A 20,328-nucleotide genomic window follows, 5' to 3' on the forward strand; every position below is an offset into this window, starting at 1 on the left:
CGCAAGACGGAAAACCCGCTAGACGAAAAGGTTTCCCGTTTTGGAGGCGCTTCGCAAAACGAATTTCCCTATGGGCTTCCTTCGCAAGACGAAAGCCCATAGGGAAATCTCCGGGACAGCGGGGAAGCGCAGCTCGTCTTCCCCACTGTCCTCGGACCTCCTCCGAAGGCTGGCGGTGGGGCGGAGAGACCTCCTCCCCGCGCCAGCCTTCGGATGGCTGTCCTGAAGACTTGCGGTGGGAGGAGGGTTTTCCTTCCCACCGCCAACATTCAGAATGCTGTTCTGAATGTTGGCGGTGGGGAGGAAAAACCCTCCTCCCACCGCAAGCCCCAGGAAGAGAGGAGAAGCGCTGCGCCCCTTCCCCTCTGTTCCCGTACCTGTCCTGAAGGCTTGCGGTGGGGAGAAAAGCCCTTCTCCGCACCGCCAGCCTGGCAAGCGGTTTCCATAGGAACGCATTAATTGATTTTCAATGCATTCCTATGGGAAACCGTGCTTCGCAAGACGAAAAGCTCGCAAGAAGAAAAAACTTGTGGAACGAATTAATTTCGTCTTGCGAGGCACCACTGTACCAGGGTGTACACTGGATTCAGATGAATTTGAGGCTGAACCAAATCTTATGGTCAGTGCACACCTCTACTCAGTTATGTGAGCCTAAGGGGCTTTAGACATGCTGGCACAGGGGCTGGGGGAGCAGTAGCCTCGTGCCCAACTGCTTTTGAAAGTGATGGGAATTGCAAATATAGTTTGGTATTCAACCCCCCCACACCCAGGTGAAAACATTTATTCTGAGCTAGCACAAATCCCTTGTGGGAACCTAAGCAGCTCTTTCAGTTCATGCCCCCCCCAATGCACACCCACACCCACACAAGGGTGTGGTCTATAAAGCTTGACCATGTGCACTGTCCAAAGTGAATTCCTACCTTCCATTCCCCACCCCCTGCTTTGGCACAAACTTTGCTTTGCCTCCTACCCCCTTCGGATGACCAGTTTAGGGTTTGCCACAGCTCTACTTTACTCTACTTTACTCATTGTGCAAATGAGCAGCAAAGGCTTGCACCTTGTATCTGGTTTCTTTGTGTATTTTTAAAAATAATGAATATATGTTACCCACCCTTCGCAAAACATCCTGGGTGAGGTCTAGTAAGAATAAAAATGCAGTCAAGCAACTATCTTACCAGCAAAAATAAGTGCAGCCCTGTCCAGTTTGTGTGTGTGTGTGTGTGTGTGTGTGTGTGTGTGTGTGTGTGTGTGTAATGCTGAATCAGTCCTAGCAAGTGCCCCCTTTGGTAACTGGTCATTGAAGTTATACTACACCCTGTGTGTTTTTAATATGGCAGATCCTGAAGATGTAACACAGAAGCCGATTCCACCTAACAAAAAGCCAACACAACGTGAGTATAAGAGTAATCAGAACATTGATTTTCTATTCCTATACAATTATTTTTCAGTGTGCGTGACTAGGTTTGGGTTATAAATGGCATTGTATGTCATGAGTTGTCATCCATCCGTCTCAGGTAACAATGGAGGAGTGTGCTCTGATGAGTATAAGACAAGTAGATGCTAAATTTGCCTTAGTCCAATGTTTTGCTTTGTTTTTTGCCCGATGTGTGAGTGAACTTTCCATAACACTGATAATTCATGCATATAGAGTCTAATAATGCAACCCACTCAGGCTAGGTATAGGGCAGGACAAACATCCAAATAATGCATCCTTGACTACATGTGTACATGAATGTGAACACGTGTCACCATCAAAGGTGTGTTTTCCAAGATATTGGGCCTAGAGTCAGGGCATGCCATGGGGACATGGCCTTTCCAGACTATTTACAGAGGGGAAATTGCAGCAGAACACAGACTTCCATTTAGGTGAAAAAATAAAAGCATTGGTTACAAAATTGAAAAGGGGTCAGTGGGTAAAGATATAATGCTGCTTGAACACCATCCTGCCTGGACCAACCATTCTTCTCAAGTAGTTCTTTGAACAGAGAGATAAAAACAGGCAAGAACAATTGCTGTTGCCATATGTTACGGCAGATAAAGTGGGTGGGCTGCTAGGGAGCTACTACGCTGTGCTGGATCCCACCCCCCCCCCCCCCGGTTTGCTCCCTAAATCTGTTCTGAAAGTTCCTCCAACGCTTCAGAGCAAAATCAGGGACAGTGCACGGTACATCTGGTGGCAAGTCTCATTGGGCTAGTTTTATTATTGGTGCTAGTGAAACTATTTTATTGAGTACAATCCTTTCTGCTTTAAAATATCAATCAGTTTATATTTTTTTAAAAATGATATTTATTGAAAATTTAAAATTACAGAAAAAGGAAAAAAACAAGAAAAAAGAGAAGGAAAAAAGGTAGACAAAAAAGAGATTAAACAATATAAGTCAATAAAAAACAAAAGTAAAAAAACACACAATACATCAGAATTAAAAAACAAAAATAAACAAAAAAAATTAAAAGCAAATCCAATATTCCCAAATCTTTATCTTTCATTAACTTGTTTCATCGACCTCCTCACACCTCCCTTTTTTGTATTCTAGTTATTAATTATCTCCACAAATTCTTTCCATCTTTCACAATATTCTGTCATTAAATTACCTTAATCTATTTTAACCTTATCTTACCATAAAAAACCCTAAAGCTTAAAACTTAAATCTTATTTATACCTAATTCTTTTTAACAAAGCATATTTATACATAATTCTTTTTAACATTTCTACTAAAGCCAAATAGTTTCATTCCAACATTTTTCTAATACTCATTAATTTTACAATGATTTTCTAAATGAATTTTTAAAACTTTATTCCAATCTTCATCCGTCGTCTGTTCTTCCTGGTCTCGGGTTTTGTCAGTCCTTTCTGTCCCATCCATCTAGTCCATCAACCTGGTGACCTTCTATCCGAGGCTCTTAAGTCTTTTCCATGTCCCTTCTGCAGGTCTTCTTCATGTTTATACCTGCACTTTACTTTATCTTCTGCTGATCTTATTCTTAATTTCCTTCCTTTCTCTCGGGGAGACTCCAACTTGACAATATCTGTATCCCTTCTCGACAAGTCAGCCCATTCTCCATAGTCGACACTGAAATCCAAAAGATATTTGAAGGCATGTTTCAAAGTCCCTCCAAGGTTAAGGGCCCCCACAACTCCAAACTCCCCCTGGCCCAAAGCCAGATCCGAAAAGTCAAAACATCCCTGCTTGGGGGGATCTATCCAACTTCCCATCTCCAGACCAAGGAGTACTCCATCTCTCCAAATCTGACTTTCTCCAGGTTCAGTCGTCAAAAACAGCAACTTATGTTCCTGCAAGGCCGCAGCTCTCTCCATTTCTGGTACTTGAGGTTCAGCAACTACCTCCTCCTTTATCTTCTTCACCACTTGCTCTGTCAAAGCACATTCCTGGGTTGATTCCTGAGTGGTTTCTATATAGGTATTCACTGTTTGTCCAAGATTTCCAACTGCAACAGTCATCAAATCCATCTTCTCATGTAGCTGTTCCAGTAAAGCACTTGTCTTGCAAAAAGCAAGCACTAAAGCTTCTTCTGGGCACATTCTTGTTTAAGGTCGGTGTCTAGTTCCCACTATCTTTTATCTCTACAGCTGTAGAATTCCCCAGATCGACTCTAGCAAGTTTCACAAGCTCCCTCTAGAGGAAACAATTTCTATTTGTATCCGTCTTTTTAAAAGCAGATCTAGCAACAAAGTTCCTTTCATTTTTCAGATATTTTGTTCCTTTTAAGTGCAAAAGGAAACATTGGAATCAATGTTTCTCTTTTTTAACTATCTGTCAAAAACGTTTTATCCACAGTCAATGAACTTCCCCAAAGTGTCTGTCTCTGACACCCCGCTCCCAGGATCAAGACGGTGGAAATTTATCTTTCTTTACTCCCTCTTCTGCAGGTTTAAACAGTCTAAAAAGATTCCCCCCTCTTCTCCTGCTTCCAAGGGGGGTTTAGTAATTTTAACTGATGGCAATTTAGTCCTTTACAAATGACTTTCCAGACTCTAGCTTGCAATGTCTTTGCTTCAATCTATTTACAAAAGCGGAAGGCGGACTTCTTGTTTAGACCTTCCCGCTTCGGTGCCAAATTAAAAAGTTTCTTAATCCAATTTTCCGTTCTACTCACGGGCAGTTGTTTAAAATCCAATTGTCCACAGGAAAAAGTCAGCGCTCTCCGGCAACAGCAATGTGGCTTCACTCCGTGAAAAGAGCAGTCGATTCGAAGCACCGCACCATTCATCCCACGTCGCTCCGGATCCCCGAAATCGGGTTTCCCCGCGAGTAGGGGAGGCGCAAAAGGTGCCAGCCAAATCCCACATCCACAGGCTTCTCCCGCCTGTGGTTTTTAGTGGGTCTCCGCCTCGCCGCAGTGGTCCAGACCCTAGTTCTCACGAAGCAGATTCCTCCTGGTCAAAGGAAATCCGCCATTGCCGGAGGCGCTAACCTGGAAGTCCTAAAATATCAATCATTTTAACCTATAGTATTTCATTGGCAACCCCATGAGTGCCCAATTCAAATAGGGTTCTATGTACATTGTGAAAACACCCGCCCCATGTGTGTCACTTACTGTTTAGGTGATGATGGCTTTAACTTGGCAGCTCTGTCCAGTTTGTGTGTGTGTGTGTGTGTACACATAAAATGCTGAATCACTAATCAGTCCTAGCAACTACCCCCTGGTAACTAGTCATTCAAGTGATATTAAGCCCTGTGTGTTTTTAATATGGCAGATCCGACAGATGTAACACAGAAGCCGATTCCACCTAACAAAAAGCCAACACAAAGTGGGTATAAGAGTAATCAGAACATTGACTTGCTATTCCTATACATTTATTTTTCAGTGTACGTGACTAGGTTTGGGTTATAAATGGCATTGTATGTCATGAGTTGTCATCCCTCCGTCTCAGGAAACAATGGAGGAGTGCGCTCTGCTGAGTACAAGACAAGTAGATGCCAAATTTGCCTTAGTCCAATGTTTTGTTTTGTTTTTTTGCAGATATGCGAGTGAACTTTCCATAACACTGATAATTCATGCATATAGGGTCTAATAATGCAACCCACTTCAGGCTAGGTATAGGGCAGGACAAACATCCAAATAATGCATCCTTTACTACATGTGTACATGAATGTGAACACGTGTCACCAACAGAGGTGTGATTTCCAAGATATTGGGCCTAGAGTCAGGTCATACCATGGGGACATAGCCTTGCCAGACCATTTACAGAGGGGAAAGCATGAAGTACTAATAACTGTTCCAAAGTTTCGCATTGTGCAACAGAATGTGTTCCTCCCCCTCCTCCCTGTTTACTCCCTAAATCTGTTCTGGAAGTTCCCCCAACCCTTCAGAGCAAATTCGGGGACAGTGCAAGGTACATGCAGTGGGATATCTCATTGGGCTAGTTTTAATCTTTGTGCTAGTGAATCTACTTTATTGAGTACCATCCTTTCTGCTTTATAAAATACCAATCATTTTAACCTATAATATTTCATTGGCAACCCCTGACATTGACCATGAGTACCCAATTTAAATGGGGTTCTACATACATTGTGAAGCGCCCCCCCCCCCGGTGTGTGTTTTACTTGCTATTATCAATAATAATTATAAAATCTAAATCGTTTTACTTGGAGTATTTCATTTCTGGGAGAAAGATTACAACTGTGTTGTCTTCCCTGTTTAGATGATGATGATGGCTTTAAGTTGGAAGATGCCGTTGGTAAGCATTGTCTGCACTCCATGCAAGTCTAGTTTTTATGTTGCTTTTGAAGACAGTCGCAAATTCAAAAACAATAGCACAAGGATCTTTGGAAGTCCTTTGTACAAATAGCACTTCAGACCTCGGCAAACCTAAGGTTTTAAAGAGCAGTGTGAAGCTGTTTGCAAAAGGCTTTCAAACAGCCCTGTGTTGTGCTTTGAAGCAGCATCCGGCAAGATGCTGATGAGTGGAGATTTCAGTGCTGCTTTCTGCAGGGGTCTGAGCAGGATTTAAACTCAGCTTATCAACTGTTGAGTGGCAGTTAAATCCTGCTGCTTTGGCTGCACACACCACTTGCCTGTGAGGAAGTGGCACTTGCAGCTAAATTGAACTCTTCCAGCTCCCTCAGCAGCTGATGTCACCCTCCCAGATAGGTAGGTGGCTATTGTTTTGGGGAAAAATGGCCTCGTGTGCCAAGACTGGCCCAAGAGCCAGAGCTTCCCTATCCCAGCTGAGCAGCATAAGCAAATATAATGGACAAAGCAGTATCCCAACTGTACAGTTGCATCAAACAGTTTACTTAAAATCAGCCAGAGAATTGCCTTTTCCATCTTCTGCAGATTTTAGGAAATGGTACTGCAAGATAGTCTACAGTCACACTTTGCACACTATAAAAACCTTTGCCAGATGTTGCAAGAATGCTAGTCCCATCATCCCCAACCATTGGTCATGCTGGCTAGGGGTGATGGGAGTTGCAGTCCAAAATACCTTGAGGCACCAATTTCAGGCATCTGACCCAGCACTACAGATGCTGTTTGTGTTTGCCTTTCCCTTGCTCTGTGTCTGCATTCTTTAGTCACTGCGGGTAATCTGTACATCCCTCACCTGGATACATTTATAATTTGGGGGAGTTGGCAGGTGACATTCTTAGTGACTGCGGGGAAGTAATATGTATATTACAGTGGCTTATTGAGCTGCCTTTACTCCTGTACCAAAAGAAACTTGAGGGAAGAGAGGGGAGGTTATTTATTCTGCTTGGTCTGGAACAACTCCTCCCCAAGGAGCTTAGGGTCTTCTAAATAGTTCTCCCCATCCCCATTTTATTCTCACAACAATGCTGTGAGATACATTTTGCTGAGAGACAGGCCCAAGATCACCTAATCAGTTCCATGGCTGAGTGAAGATTTGAACCCTGGTTTCCCAGATCCTAATAGCCCTGTGCCAAACCCTCCTTAAATTTGGATGGGTTTCTGAGGGTATGAAAGCTGCTGAACAAGAAAGTGATGGAATAACCTGAGAGCATGCCAGGATGTCATGTACACACAGCTGTGGTATTGGCTTTAAGCTAGATTCCAAGTTTTACCATTGTGGATGGGCTTGTCAAGTACATAATTCTACCTAAGAAGCAAAGAAAATGGGATACCATTCCTACAAAATCAGACTATCAAGGTATTTTCTACTTCTCATATTTTGAAGTTTGTTATCTCTCTCTCTCTCTCTCTCTCTCTCTCTCTCTCTCTCTCTCTCTCTCTCTCTCTCTCTGTTAGTTGCTGACCCCAAGAAGCCAGAAGCAACATCACTACCTCACCCAAAACCTGGAAGTCATGGCAATACCGGTGGTAAGCTTCTCTAGAAATATTTCTTCAGAGCGTAGCCTGACAGTATCAGTTATGGTCAGTAAACTAAAATCTAATATGAGATTAAAGAAGAGAGGTGATAACTTTCACCTGTGCTTCAGTGAATCTTCAGATCTTTATAGTTCACCATCTGCAAGATTTACAGCTCAGTGCTGATATAACACTGCTGATGGCTTACCCATAGCTAAGGGATATGGTGTGGGCTGCAGGCACATGCACTCTCTCTTTCCCCCTCTCATTCTCACTTCCTTCCTTTGTCAGCAATAGTATAATGGAGCTTTATATCAGCATTGATTCTGGTTTAGTTTTAACCAGAACCTGAAGTGATTTGTGAACCTGGTTAGAGCTCACTTAGTGAGCTACTTCACCAGACCTTTTGCAGGAGACATGGAGAAATTTATAAAGCATATATGTAATGTAAGGCACTGTAGGTGGAGAGTGCTGCCATCATGCCATCATGCACACGGGTGCTTGATGCCAACATGTTTCACAAAATGGCACTAGCATGGCTGTTCACCTGCCCCTCTTGAGCAACTCAGTGTGAGTCTTACACGTTCTCCATAACCAGCTTAGCTGAATTATGTGGGCTTTTCTTCATGGTAAACATGCTTGGGATTGTAGCTATATTTATGGTCCCTGGAAAAGTGCCACAAACACCATAGTGTACAGATTGCCATAGGAAATATATGTTGTGGGTTTTTAGAAGACTTCATTCTAACAAATATTCTCTTTTCAAAGATTTTAGTGATTTGGATTTAAATGATGGTCAGGCACCCCCAGATCTACCAAAAGGTAAGTTTCTAGTGAAAACTGTTATAAATATACTTAGATATGTCACATTTGTGTTTTTTTATAATACTGAGGGATTATGATGGGGGTTCTCTGGTCTAATAGTAATAATAATAATAATAATAATAAAAAATATGTTTCCCTAAATCAGTTGAGATTTAATTTAGCTGGATTGACTTGCATTAACTAAGCAAACCTTTTTAAAATATTAATTTAAACATTTTTAACAGTTACTAGCTAAAATATGTTGAAATGTTTTATTTGAGGGTGTGGTGTGTGGGACAAACTAAAAAGATGGATTGTGCTGTGATCTTAGCTTTGGTGCTTACAGAAATTCAACATTTTACTTGGAAATCATCTTGATTAGAATACCTGTAGGTATTTTGAGATGGGCTTGGGAACTTGCATCTCTCCAGGTGATATAGGACTACAATCCCATCATTCCTGATCTTGGGCTGATGGGACCTGGAGTCCTACAATGGCTAGAAGGCCACGTGTTCCCCATCTCTTACAGATGTTTCCCTTCAATGCTGAGGGGGTGGGGGTTAGGGGCAATGACACTGAAAACATTTTGCATAAATACATGTTTCCCAGGGACAGGCATCTGAAAGTAAGTTAATTACAACTTTTTAAAAACAAGATTTTACTAACATTTCTATTCAATGTGCAATTAATTTCTGAAACAGGAAATGCCTAAAAATGGGTTGGGAGTTGAGAAAGCTTGTAAAAGTATAGCCATGGCAAATGCTCAACTATACATCCTTGGTTTATTGAGCAGCTGTGGTTGACTGGGTGGGGATAGGAGCATAAGCAGTGTAAATCTTGCTCCAGAGTGATCAGAACTACCACATAGCTGTGGAGGCAGCGAAGAGATCCTACTCCAATATCTGCATCACATCCTTGAGAAGCCAACCAGCAGAGTTGTTCTGTATGGTCTGGAGGTTGATCACTCCTGACAAGGGGGTGCGGTGGATCTCTGGAGCACATGGTGCCTTTTCTGTAACCAATTGGCTAAACACTTTGAGGATAAAATTGGCCAGCTCTCCTGTTGTGGCATTGCCAGCCCAAGTGTCCAATGCCACATTGTTGGATCCAGTATTGTGGGATAGATTCCAGTTAATTTGGTCTGATGATGTAGACAGAATACTGCCAGTGCTGGTTAGATCCTGTCAGTTAGTTGGAGTGGAGCGACCGAATTGGTCCCGAATGTGATCAATGCCTCATTGTTGTAATCACATGCCTCCCACTACTCTTAAAGACACAGTGATGCATATTTTCTTAAACAGCCTGCTCTGAATCCAGCAGAATATAGTGACTATAGGCAAATCACCAACATCCCTTTCTTTGCAACTATGGCTGAGAAGGTGGTAGTGGAGCCACTGCAGGCATTCCTGGATGAGGCTGATTACCTGGATCTGTTGTGATCTGAGTTTCAGACCTGGTTTCAGAATTGAATCAGCCTTGGTTGCCCTGATCAAGAAAGAGACAGTGGGTGTGTGACTCTGTTACTTCTGCTTCATCTCTTAGCAGCTTTTGATACCATCAACTATATGAAGTGGCTTCAGGTTTTCATACATTACTTTCTCTTAGCCCCCACTGCCAATATTAGTATAGCAACACAGCTGATATAGCTCATGCTTTCTTTACCATGAAAAGCCTACTTTGTAATATAAATATACTAATAATGAATTATTATTAATAGTTTTTGCATGAAATTAAACCTGAGATGAAGGAGAGTGAATGCTCATATTTGCAAATTCCTTTTGCTTTGGAGTGGACAAACTACGGTCCAGTCACACCAACACTAAACTCTTGAATTTCTTAATTTTTTCTCAAGGCCACAGTCATTTTCTATTAGGGACGATGGGGAAAAAACAGCTTCAGAGTGAACCAGGAAGTCTTTCTCTGTTGTCCTAATGTAGAGGGGGAACCAGGGAACACCCAAAAATTGCTTCAGTGGAGAAAGGACTTCCTGCTTCATTCTGAAGCTATTATTGGGTCTTCTCAGGGCATGTATAACTCTAAATTTCCTTATAGCACTTGACAATCTTAGTTATTGGCTAAAACATTGAATACGGAAGCAGGCTCATATCTTGCAAACCAATTGCTTAGTATACTGCCTGCACATTTTGCTTTATTAACTTTTGTTCCGCAAGGACTAAAGGCTTGCTTTTTAAAGAAATGAAACTCAAGAATCTGTTCCCCTGCTGGCCCTGGACCCAGTATCTGTTGAATTAGTTCCCAGTCCTGAAATGACAGCTTTGGGAATCTACTTTTCTATACCCCATTGTACATAATAGCAGTTTCAGCATTCCTGACCAGACAGAAGCTCTTAACATAACACAGTTAATAACACTGACTTTTTATTTATGTGTAATAGCTGAATAGTTTTAGTTTTCTGTTCTAACCATTCAAGGAACTAATGGCACAAGTGAGTGTCTGTAGTGGTGGCACTTGTACTGCTCAGATTTGTCTACATGCTCCTTGAAACTCCCTGTGAAGGTCCTTCATAGATAGGACACACTTAAATGATCATGCATGATAAATGCATGAATCACCTTGATTGAGCATGATAAATGGCTGGATAATCTTTGAGTTTTTATCTGGGGCTGGTTTTGCAAGGCTCATGCAGAAGACTCTGATAGTTTGAACGTTATTCTACATTTTAAGTAAAGAAATACAAACACATAGTTGGAATTGGTTATGTCCGCATGTATTCTATGCTCGGCTAATTAATGCTAACTTTGTGCACAGCTAACTTACTCATAATTTCTCAGTTACTTTTCTAAGAATAATTTATGTTGATTTTGCTTCTCACGCTGTTATGCACAATTTTTCTTTCTTAATGTAGGCCGTGCTTCTAATCCTTCTGCAGGTATGTGAGCTGTGCAATGTTTGCTTTTCTATGTAGCAAGATATTTGCAACTGTTGTATGTTATAGCACACATGTCCTTGTTACATTGTTGTTGTTGTTTTACTTGTAACTTGCAAGTCTCTTGCAAGTCTTGGTGATACTGCTCATTATATGCTTTCCATGGGGTTGTGAGCTACTTGAAGGCACGCAAGGTTCTAAAAAGAAAAACAAGAAAACAATCCAGTTTAATTGTACAGGCGGTCCTTAATACCTTTTATCAAAACAAATTTATTTTAAGGATAGCCTAACTCAAAGCAAGGCAAGAGAGCAATTGCTTGTAGTTCTGGACCTCAGTCTGATAGAAATATGATTACAGTCATACCTTGGATCTCAAATGCCTTGGCTCCTGAACAAAGCAGCTCCTGAACAATCTAAATTTGGAAGTGAGTGTTCTGGTTTTTGAACTATTTTTGGAAGCTGAATGTCCAACACTCCTGCAGCCAATCTGAATCCGCATCTTGGTTTTCGAACGGTTCCGGAACGCATTCTGTTCGAGAACCAAGGTACAACCATAATAAGAAAAACAGAAGACATATCTATGGGCATTGATGAGCCAGTCATGGGTAAAACAAACACAAACGAAAGGATTGGCAAGACTGCAGGTGGAGTGAGGAGACGATCTATCATGTCTGGCCAGATACCAAGGGATGGACTAGGTGAGGTTAATCTGCAAATGTAGAACAATAAGCAAGGGACCAAGATGAATTGCAGACTGTGCTACCTTTTCACAGTATCTTCAGTACATCAGCAGCAGTAGAAACAGTTGGTGTAGACCTGTGTAGTAAGACTGTGGCTCTAGTCTGACTATTCTCTCTGCTGCCATCTCACTTTTATATAGAAGTAGTGCAACACTAACAACACTTTTACATTTCTTTCCCTCCGACTCACATATTGGGAAGGGCAGTTATATGATTGCATTCAGCGTTCTCAGAGGGCTGTTGTGTATCATTTCCCTCTGACTTAACTGCTCATATCTAGAGTATTTCATAGTACAGCACTGCTATCTGGAAACTGAAAGGGTTACAGCTAATTGTTGGAAGGGAATATTCTAAATATCTCCTCCAAGGAACTCTGGAAGGCTTATAAAAAGGGGGGGGGGAATCGCCCTGCCTTCTGGGAGTCTTAGGCCATGCCCAGCACAAAGGTAAACAGCAAAATACATCTGGAAACAAAATGCATGCCAAACTAAAATATTTAGAAAATAACCATCATTGAAACACCAGAAATTTCTGCTAGTGGCAATGAACCAACAACAATTTGGAAAGTTCTGTGTGATCTATAAAGTCTTCAGTTGCTGTCTCTCAACAATGAAGGGGACAGAGGTAACCTGAGGCAGAGATCATTCCAAAGTCAAAGCCCTTTAGGGATAAGCATTTCTGACAAGGAGACCAGCCAACTTTGAAAAAGTGTACCACACTATTTATATCTTTCAGTGATTAATAATATGCACCTTGCCTTTGATTGCTATTCATAGAAGAAGAAGGAACAATATATGAAGAGGCTTCAGGTTTAGATGTAAATATTTATCTTGGTAATAGCACTGGCCCTTCACATACTGCTTATTTGTTAATACAAAAATCCTTCTGACCATCTTTTACTCTGCTAGTATTTGAATTGGAAGGTAGAACACTTTTTACTGCAGTTGCCTCATAGGGGGAATAAAGAGCTACTGTTTGTAAAGCATATTCTAACAAAGTTGTTTTCATAGGTGGCTCAGACTCTGGTGGCAAAGCGGAAGGTAATCTTGTGAAGTTTTTTAATGGCACTTATAACTTTGGATTCTTAAGTCATCCCTAAAAGTTAACCTTTCGTGCTGCAGCGGTCTATATGTTTTATCCTTGTTGTGTGTGTTCTAGTTCATCAGGTCAGTTGTGGGACAGAACTATTATGAATGACATCTTACTGTGATATTAAATCATATCCAAGGGGGAGCACAATGTCTGACAAAAGCAAAGTCCAAAATGGCTGTGTTCACACATCACAGTCATCCAGGGTTGTTGGCTTCTCACATGTAATGTACCTAATTATTATTATTTTTAATTACAGTTGGGAAGGGGGCACAAAACCATTTTGGTGTCCACATATGATATGTGGGTTAGCCACTCCTAGTGTTTAGGATTACAGTACAAATGGCAAAGTCTCAATGATGGGTCAAAACAGATCTAATAGCTGTTGGGCAGACTGGAAGTAAAATTTAATCAGGCAAACACGAAATGCCTATGGGTGGCTTCTTTTACTCAGAGTAGGCTCATTGAAACTAATCGACTTTATTTAGTCCTATTCATTAATTTCAGTGGGCCTACTCTGAGTAATAGTTAGTTGACTACTACTCAAGTTTGCTAGATAGTATTCATTTTTGTGAAACAATAATACTTTTTCTTTTACATAGAAAAACTTTCTGTAACTCTTATCAGAGGCATCACTTCATTTAGTTGCAAACTGTAGGCTATATTCCGATAATATAATATTAATCTATTCTTTAAGATAGGGATGGACAAGATGTGGTTCTCCAGCCTACAGCTTGCACTACAACTCCCATGATGGCCATCCTGCCTGGTTCTGATGGGTTTGGGAGTTCAACAATAACTGCAGGGCCACAGGCATCCTACTTTTGTTTTAAGAGAAGGCAATCACATTGTAAAAGACACACATATACACAAAATAACATGGTCTTAAAATTCTTTCTGTTTATATATAAAAATGCAAAGCTGTGGTCATGCTGCAGTTTATGGTGGCCCTGTCAACTCCAGTGTCAAGAGCAGCCGGCAGGCAGGCAAGCAAACAAGCAAGCAGTGTGGGTGGCAGGCAGCCCAGTTATGATGTTTAAACATGGTTTGACATTAGGGAACAGGTGCTTCACACAACGGTTTAGCAAGCCATTGTGTGAAGCCCCTCCTCACTTCTTTAGAAAAGGCTTGGGATTGGGGTGAGTTGGGTAGGGGGGCTTAGGCAACCTGTTGGGTAGGTAGGGTAGGGAGTTGGTGAAGAGGAAAGGGGTGGGGTTTGCTCAAGTGGGTGGGAAGAGTGGGTGGCAACAGGGTGGGTGAGGTTTGTAAGCAAAAGCCTTGGGTCTTTTAAAAATATAATTTGATTTGCATCCATCCTATCATTCCTTACAGTTGGCAGGAACCTGTTGTCACTATATGATTCAGCCCCCCCCCCTTTGAGCATTGTTTGAGCTTTTTGTAAGGAAACAGAAAATTGATGACCCTTCAAATTTCTGCTGAAGCTCTCGGATTTGTCATTACTTCTGGGAGGAAGTCTAGCCATCTGTTCCCCTTTCATTCCATCTGTTCTCCTTTCTATACACTTGCTTGAAACTTCTCATGAGCAAGCATCCCTTATCAGATCTGACAATCGCTGAGCCATTGCTTCCTCTGGAAGCACATTGGACAGCAGTGAGTTGTAGCGTAAGAACACAGCAATTGCTCTGCTGGATCAGGCCAGTGGCCCATCTAATTCATCATTGTGCTCTCACACTGACTAACCAGATACCTATGAGATGCCTCCAAGGACACCCCGAGAGCATTAGAGAACTCTCCCCGCCTGCACTTTTCAACATATGGTATTCAGAAGCATATTGCCTCCAACCATGGAGACTGAGTGGCTAGTAGCCAGTGACAAATATAACCTCCATGAATTTGTCTTTATCTTCTCTTCCGGCCATTCACGTTGGAGGTCATCGCTGTCTGTCCTGAATCTTCCAACATCTTCTGTGTTGATTTCCATGAGTTCTAGTGGTGTGAGAGAGGGAGAAAAACCCACCTGTATTCATCTTCTCCATACATAATTCACACATGATTTTATGTGTGAGCCTATGAAGTAATGACTGGTTTGAATACTTGGGTGTTCTTCCTTTCCGCCATGCCTGAACTCACCATGGACTTGTTTAAGAATATGGATTTTTCAGCTAGAAACCAATGATATTGATGTTGGAAACCTACATTTCACAATATCTAGCTTGGATTTTAAATGGAAGAATTAGCATTTCTTTTAATGCAACTTTAAAAAAAATTGTATACAGTTCTTTATCCATAGAATTCAGGGCGGTTCATAGCATAATAACTAAGTAATTGGAACTAGAGATCTTCCTGCCTTAGGAAGTGCTACTGGGTAGTAAATACATGATCAAGCAGTCACAAACATTATGAAATGTTACATTTATTTCTAAATTTGCATTATTTGAAAGCTGTGAGTGGGTGTCTTAAAGAAAAAGGAGCAAACGCTATTGAATACAGTGATTTCTTCCAAGTGCATATTCTCTGGTGTCATTAAATTGCTCTTAAAAATGCTTTCTCTGTTATTTTTATTTATATGGGTTTTGAGAAGTGGATCAGATTAAGCCTGCTTTCTACCTTTTCACAGAAAATCCAGGAATGTTAGCTGGAATTATTAGCTCAGTACTTGTAGCAGTAGCTGGGGCTGTGTCAAGCTTTGTAGCCTACCAGAAGAAAAAGCTCTGCTTCAAAGCAAGTGGTAAGTTTTTATATTGAGTTTCTTTTTGCTTTTCATGTTTTGGCTTTAATGTTTCTATTAGCCTAACCAGTGACATGAGGAATCTTGTTTGTGTGTGCACGAGAGAGAGAGAGCTCCTCCATAATACGCATTATGACTGTATTAGAATTGTATCTCCCAATGTAATTGGAGGCTTAAAGTTTGAAATGCGCCCACACTGGGCATTAGGTAATGTGTGTGAGCTGAATTATCTATGTGAAATATAAATGTATCTAAATTATGTTTGTATCTACAGATGAAGAAAATGTTAATATGCAAAGTCAACAAGGAGCACATTCTGAACCACCTGGTAAGGAATCTTCTTTATGAAAACAGAACTGAGTATGATTCTTTGCATACTTGAGATGTTTCAGAGTGGCTTTATATATGGGATTCTGCATGGTCTCCCATCAAAACAACAACCAAGGCCAGACCTCCTACTTAACATGCCTTCAAACAACTCTCAGTTTTCACTTAACTTTGTCTTCCTTGCTAACCCTTTTATTAGCTTTATTTATTGGCCTTTACATGACAGTTGTGAGATTCTGTAGATGTACCATATGGAGATACAGGCACTGACCATTTTGTGCACGTTCAATTTCTATGCCGTTTTCAGATCTGGAAGTGGGCATGGCAGGGTTGGAATGGGGTGGGGCAGACTTGCACACACTCCACCTATGTGTGTAGTGACCCAGAATGCAGCCTCCGCACAAACAGCGAGTTGCCTACATATCTAAATGCCCTCAATTTGGAGGTTGGGCTTGGCTCATTAAGTGGGTGTGTTTTCTTCATTATCGGCTCTAAAATTGTTCTACTGCCACCTCCAACTCTGTTGCATTTGCGGAGCTAGTAGAATCTCATGTGTCATCTTGGAAAAGATAGTTAATGCTACAAATGTGTTGTATCCTCTATTTGTTGTTGTTTAGAGCAAAATAAATTTATAGTTAAACAAAGAATAAAAGACACGGGGTTGTTTTCAGCTAAGTTCTAGTCAAAGTAGACCCATTCAAATTTGTGATCCTATGTCATGTCCATTCACTTCAGTGGGTCTACCCTGAGTAGGCCTAGCATTGAACACCACCCATGGTTTTGCAAGAGTTGCCGCATTAGGTTATTTACCATGTAGCCTATCATTAAATATGCCCTTAATAATTGTACATCTTACTTTCTTGCCAGTACATAGAAGAGCTATTTGCTAGTCCTCTTCAATGCTTTACCTTCAGATGGCAGGTTTTCTAGAGTTTCTTTTGAAGATAAATGTTGCCAAATAATTGCATTGAGCTGGAAACATTTATTAATGATCTGGTTGGTTGAGGATAATGTGCTACTGCTACTGACGATTGGTGGTGCTCTGGAGTTTGAGAAGGCAATCTTTCCTAGCCATACCTGGAGACGCGAGGGATTGAAACTGGGACTTCCTGAATAGCATGTGCTCTGTGAGTGAGCTAAGACCTTTCCCAGCAGTAGCAGGGAATGACTTTTAATAACAGAAATGGACAGTTCAGGTTTTGCCCCACCTTGTCACTATTACCTTCTCTGCCATAGCCACCCAGTTGTGGAACTCTCACCCCTCTTGAGATTTGGCTGGGACTGACTTAATCTTTCAGTGCCAGCTGAAGTCTGCCCTCTTTGGACAGTCATTTCAGGTGTATTCTAGACCAATACAATGACAGATGATCCATCTTGCTTTTGTTGGGCTATGCGTACATGTGTGTTGGAATGTGTGCATGCAAGGGGACACACACTCATGTGTTTTGTCGGAAGTGAGACGTTGCTGCATCAGAAACCCTTCATTACCAAGGGATAAAATGGGGATGGGGAACAGGTTTGTTTAAAAGATGTCTATCTCATTCTCTGCAGTGCACATGAAGTGTCTTGAAGCATAAAAGCAATGACATTAATTATGAGCTAACAAAAATATCTCTGAAAATTACAGTGATGAAAAGAACCCACTAAATGCTATATGCATCCAGCTAAATAAAAATGCATAAAATAGTGGAGAGTGCTACCCTTTAAATAAGTCTTTCATATCAAGATGTCTCCAGCCTGCTAAATTATGGAAACACCCATAAATTAGGGCTGCCATACGTCTGGGTTTCCCCTCACATTACCGATATTTCAAAGGTGGAATTGACACCTGGGGGGACTGTGTCCTGGATCTTAGGCTTGTCTAAAAATTGCTCAACAACTTTTGGGGTGTCCTACAAAAATATCTGGTATGCATGTGTGTGTTTTAGGTGATTTCCCCCCCTACATGCCTACTTTATTTTTTAATTGTATTTTGGTGCTTAATCAAAATTATGAATCCTAAGTAATCCTAAAGTAAAAGTGTAAGAAACAGTTGCAGCAAAAAAGGGAGGGGAATATGAATTATGATGAGGGATATGTGTTTAACCTGAAGATTACAAGGCTGAAGCTACAAATGGTGCGCAGCGCAGTCTGATGCTTGTCTACTGAGAAGTAAGCACCACTGTCTCCCGTGGAGTTTACTCCCTAGAAAGTGTGTTTAGTATTGCAGCTTCAATTGGCAAAAAAAGGTATCAACAATAATCAGCTAGTAGTCATGGTAGTGGAATGTTGGATGTCTGACAGCTGCCCCTTACTGTTGGTCCATGGATTAGGCCAATAAAGCAAAGCTTAGCAGGACTTGGCTTTAGGGAAACTTTAATAGAATTTGGACAGAACTGAAACAAGCTGGAAGCAGGAAAGATTAACTTTGCTGGTGAATTGTTGCATGGAACAAAGAAGCTTCCTATAAAAGAGAGCACAAGACAGCAACTTTTTCTTTTGTTTGTGTTCATAATGATCAGATAATTTTTCTCCATCTCCAAAGTGCACGGCTGTTAACAACTGCTGAGAGGGCTTTCAGGGCTTTTGGGGTTTAGGATGACAGAGGACTAATGTATTGCCCATCTTCAAAAAGCCCTTCATCTTCTAGATTGGTGACAAAATGCTTCACTACTAGGAAAGAAGTTCCCATAGGTCCTGTTTTGGGGCTTTTGAATAGGCATGCTTAGGCATGGGCTGTAATAAATTTTAGCAGCAGCCTTTGTACTTAAACACACTTTTTATTTACTTCAGGAAGTAATCTCTAATCTGTTTCTCTTTTTTCCTTTTTAGTTCAACGCACACTTTTGCAGAAACAGTAGCATAATTTAAGATTAAGCGAAGGCCAGAAAACTGGACAGAGAATCTGCGTATTTCCCTGAAAAAATACCACACATTTCAAGCAGCAAAAAAACGAAGTTGCAAAGTAGAGTGAAAATAGTCCTGTTGAAAATGTCTTTTGAAAGGGAGAATGGACGTTTTAACAAATCTAAGTACTTGTATCTGTGGTTTACCCTTTGAAGTTCAAAGTTGCATACTTGCTGATTCCTGGCTTTAAAACAAATTTGTATTTGTTGGGAACTGTTGCTTTTGTCTGAAGACTCATATTTTGCATTATGGCAAGAACCTTAACAGAGGAGATGATTTTAATGTATACTGGTTAAACGCCAATAGGTGGGCTGCACCTGCCACTCAGTTGTTGGGAATGGAATAAATGTTTGCCCTCTTCATGTTCATGCCCTAAAATGCAGCACCTTACTTGTCCCCCATAAGAATATATCACAACCATCTGCCAAACGGATAGAAGTTAAGCATAGCCCTCAGGCCTATGCTACACATAGGCATAAACTTCCTTGTTCCTAGAGACACCAACTATTTAAAAACTGCATAACCTTATCCTGGCTTTTGCTTTTTTGTCATCTTAGAATGTGAGCAATAGGTTTTTATATGTACATGTATTTGCCTTTGAATAAGTGATTAAGATCTAATATCTCTTTTGGAGCATCTCTGATAATTGTACCTTTGCCTTTACAATGATTGCCTAGGAGGTGGAGGTGCTCTTTGCATTGCCTTGCTACTTATTCTCACTCAGAGCAAGTCCTGTCTAGTATACATGTTACACCTGGGGCCTTTTGAATGCAAAAGAACAATACAGTGGTACCTCGGGTTATGAACTTAATTCGTTCCGGAGGTCCGTTCTTAACCCGAAACCGTTCTTAACCTGAGGCGGGCTTTCGCTAATGGGGCCTGCCGCCGCCGTGCGATTTCCGTTCTCATCCTGGGGCAAAGTTCGCAACCCGGAGCAACTACTTCCAGGTTAGCAGAGTTTGTAACCTGAAGTGTTTGTAACCCGAGGTACCACTGCATTATATTGAAATGAAGTGTGGAATTTTGGGGGTGGAAGGGGAGGGCACAGTAAAGCTGTGCAGCTGCATAAGCATATCATGTATAACTCATCCAGCCACTGTCTCCGAGCTGGAGTTGTTTTCTACAAGAATACCAAAAATTAATTTAGCAAATGCAATTGCCATTTAAAACTCAGTGATAGCATGTGCCTCTGACTATGGGATTTACCTCTTTATTATTCACAAGTGCCCTGCTTCCTCTTGTTTCATATTTACAAAAAAAGTTGACATTCTTGTGACCACTTAGCTATATTTTTCAGTAAATGGCTTCCAACAAGGCTTGTTTGACCAATTGCAGATGCCTTTAGCTGCATACCTTGAAGTGCCATTAATATAGTAGTAGGTAATTGATCAGAATAATATGAACTGAGCACTCTGTATTCCACTTAAGGTGCAGAAAGGCTTGATAATGGTCACTGGGAGCATGAAAATGGATTGTTTACATTGGATCTAAATAAATTCCTGTCTACATGCTTTTAAGATTGTGGTAAACGTTTGGCACAAGCTGACAGCAAAAAACGTTTGGCACAAGCTGACAGCAAAAATTTGACCAACTAAATCATGTAATGAGCATTATTTTTT

The 20,328-nt window shown here is 41.1% G+C and overlaps 1 protein-coding gene across 3 annotated transcripts in view; it reads left to right on the forward strand.

The window, feature by feature from the left end:
- LOC308588606 (CD99 antigen-like) overlaps positions 1-20,219 on the forward strand; it is a 33,043-nt gene extending 12,824 nt beyond the window's left edge. The window contains exons 3-11 of one of the 3 annotated variants that reach the window (XM_081197121.1): positions 1,338-1,391; positions 5,666-5,701; positions 7,228-7,299; positions 8,056-8,109; positions 10,958-10,981; positions 12,729-12,758; positions 15,386-15,496; positions 15,771-15,824; positions 18,635-20,219. In XM_081197121.1, the coding sequence (XP_081053247.1) occupies positions 1,338-1,391; positions 5,666-5,701; positions 7,228-7,299; positions 8,056-8,109; positions 10,958-10,981; positions 12,729-12,758; positions 15,386-15,496; positions 15,771-15,824; positions 18,635-18,663 (464 nt within the window). In that variant the 3' untranslated portion in view covers positions 18,664-20,219. Of the gene's footprint in view, positions 1-1,337; positions 1,392-4,665; positions 4,772-5,665; positions 5,702-7,227; positions 7,300-8,055; positions 8,110-10,957; positions 10,982-12,728; positions 12,759-15,385; positions 15,497-15,770; positions 15,825-18,634 lie in introns of those variants that run through there. The other 2 variants (XM_081197123.1, XM_081197122.1) reach the window with 2 other exon arrangements.
- The last annotated feature ends 109 nt before the right edge of the window (positions 20,220-20,328 follow it).

The sequence above is a fragment of the Podarcis bocagei genome, assembly GCF_964188305.1.
Source record: "Podarcis bocagei genome assembly, chromosome: 6".
In the NCBI taxonomy this organism is placed as follows: domain Eukaryota; kingdom Metazoa; phylum Chordata; class Lepidosauria; order Squamata; family Lacertidae; genus Podarcis; species Podarcis bocagei.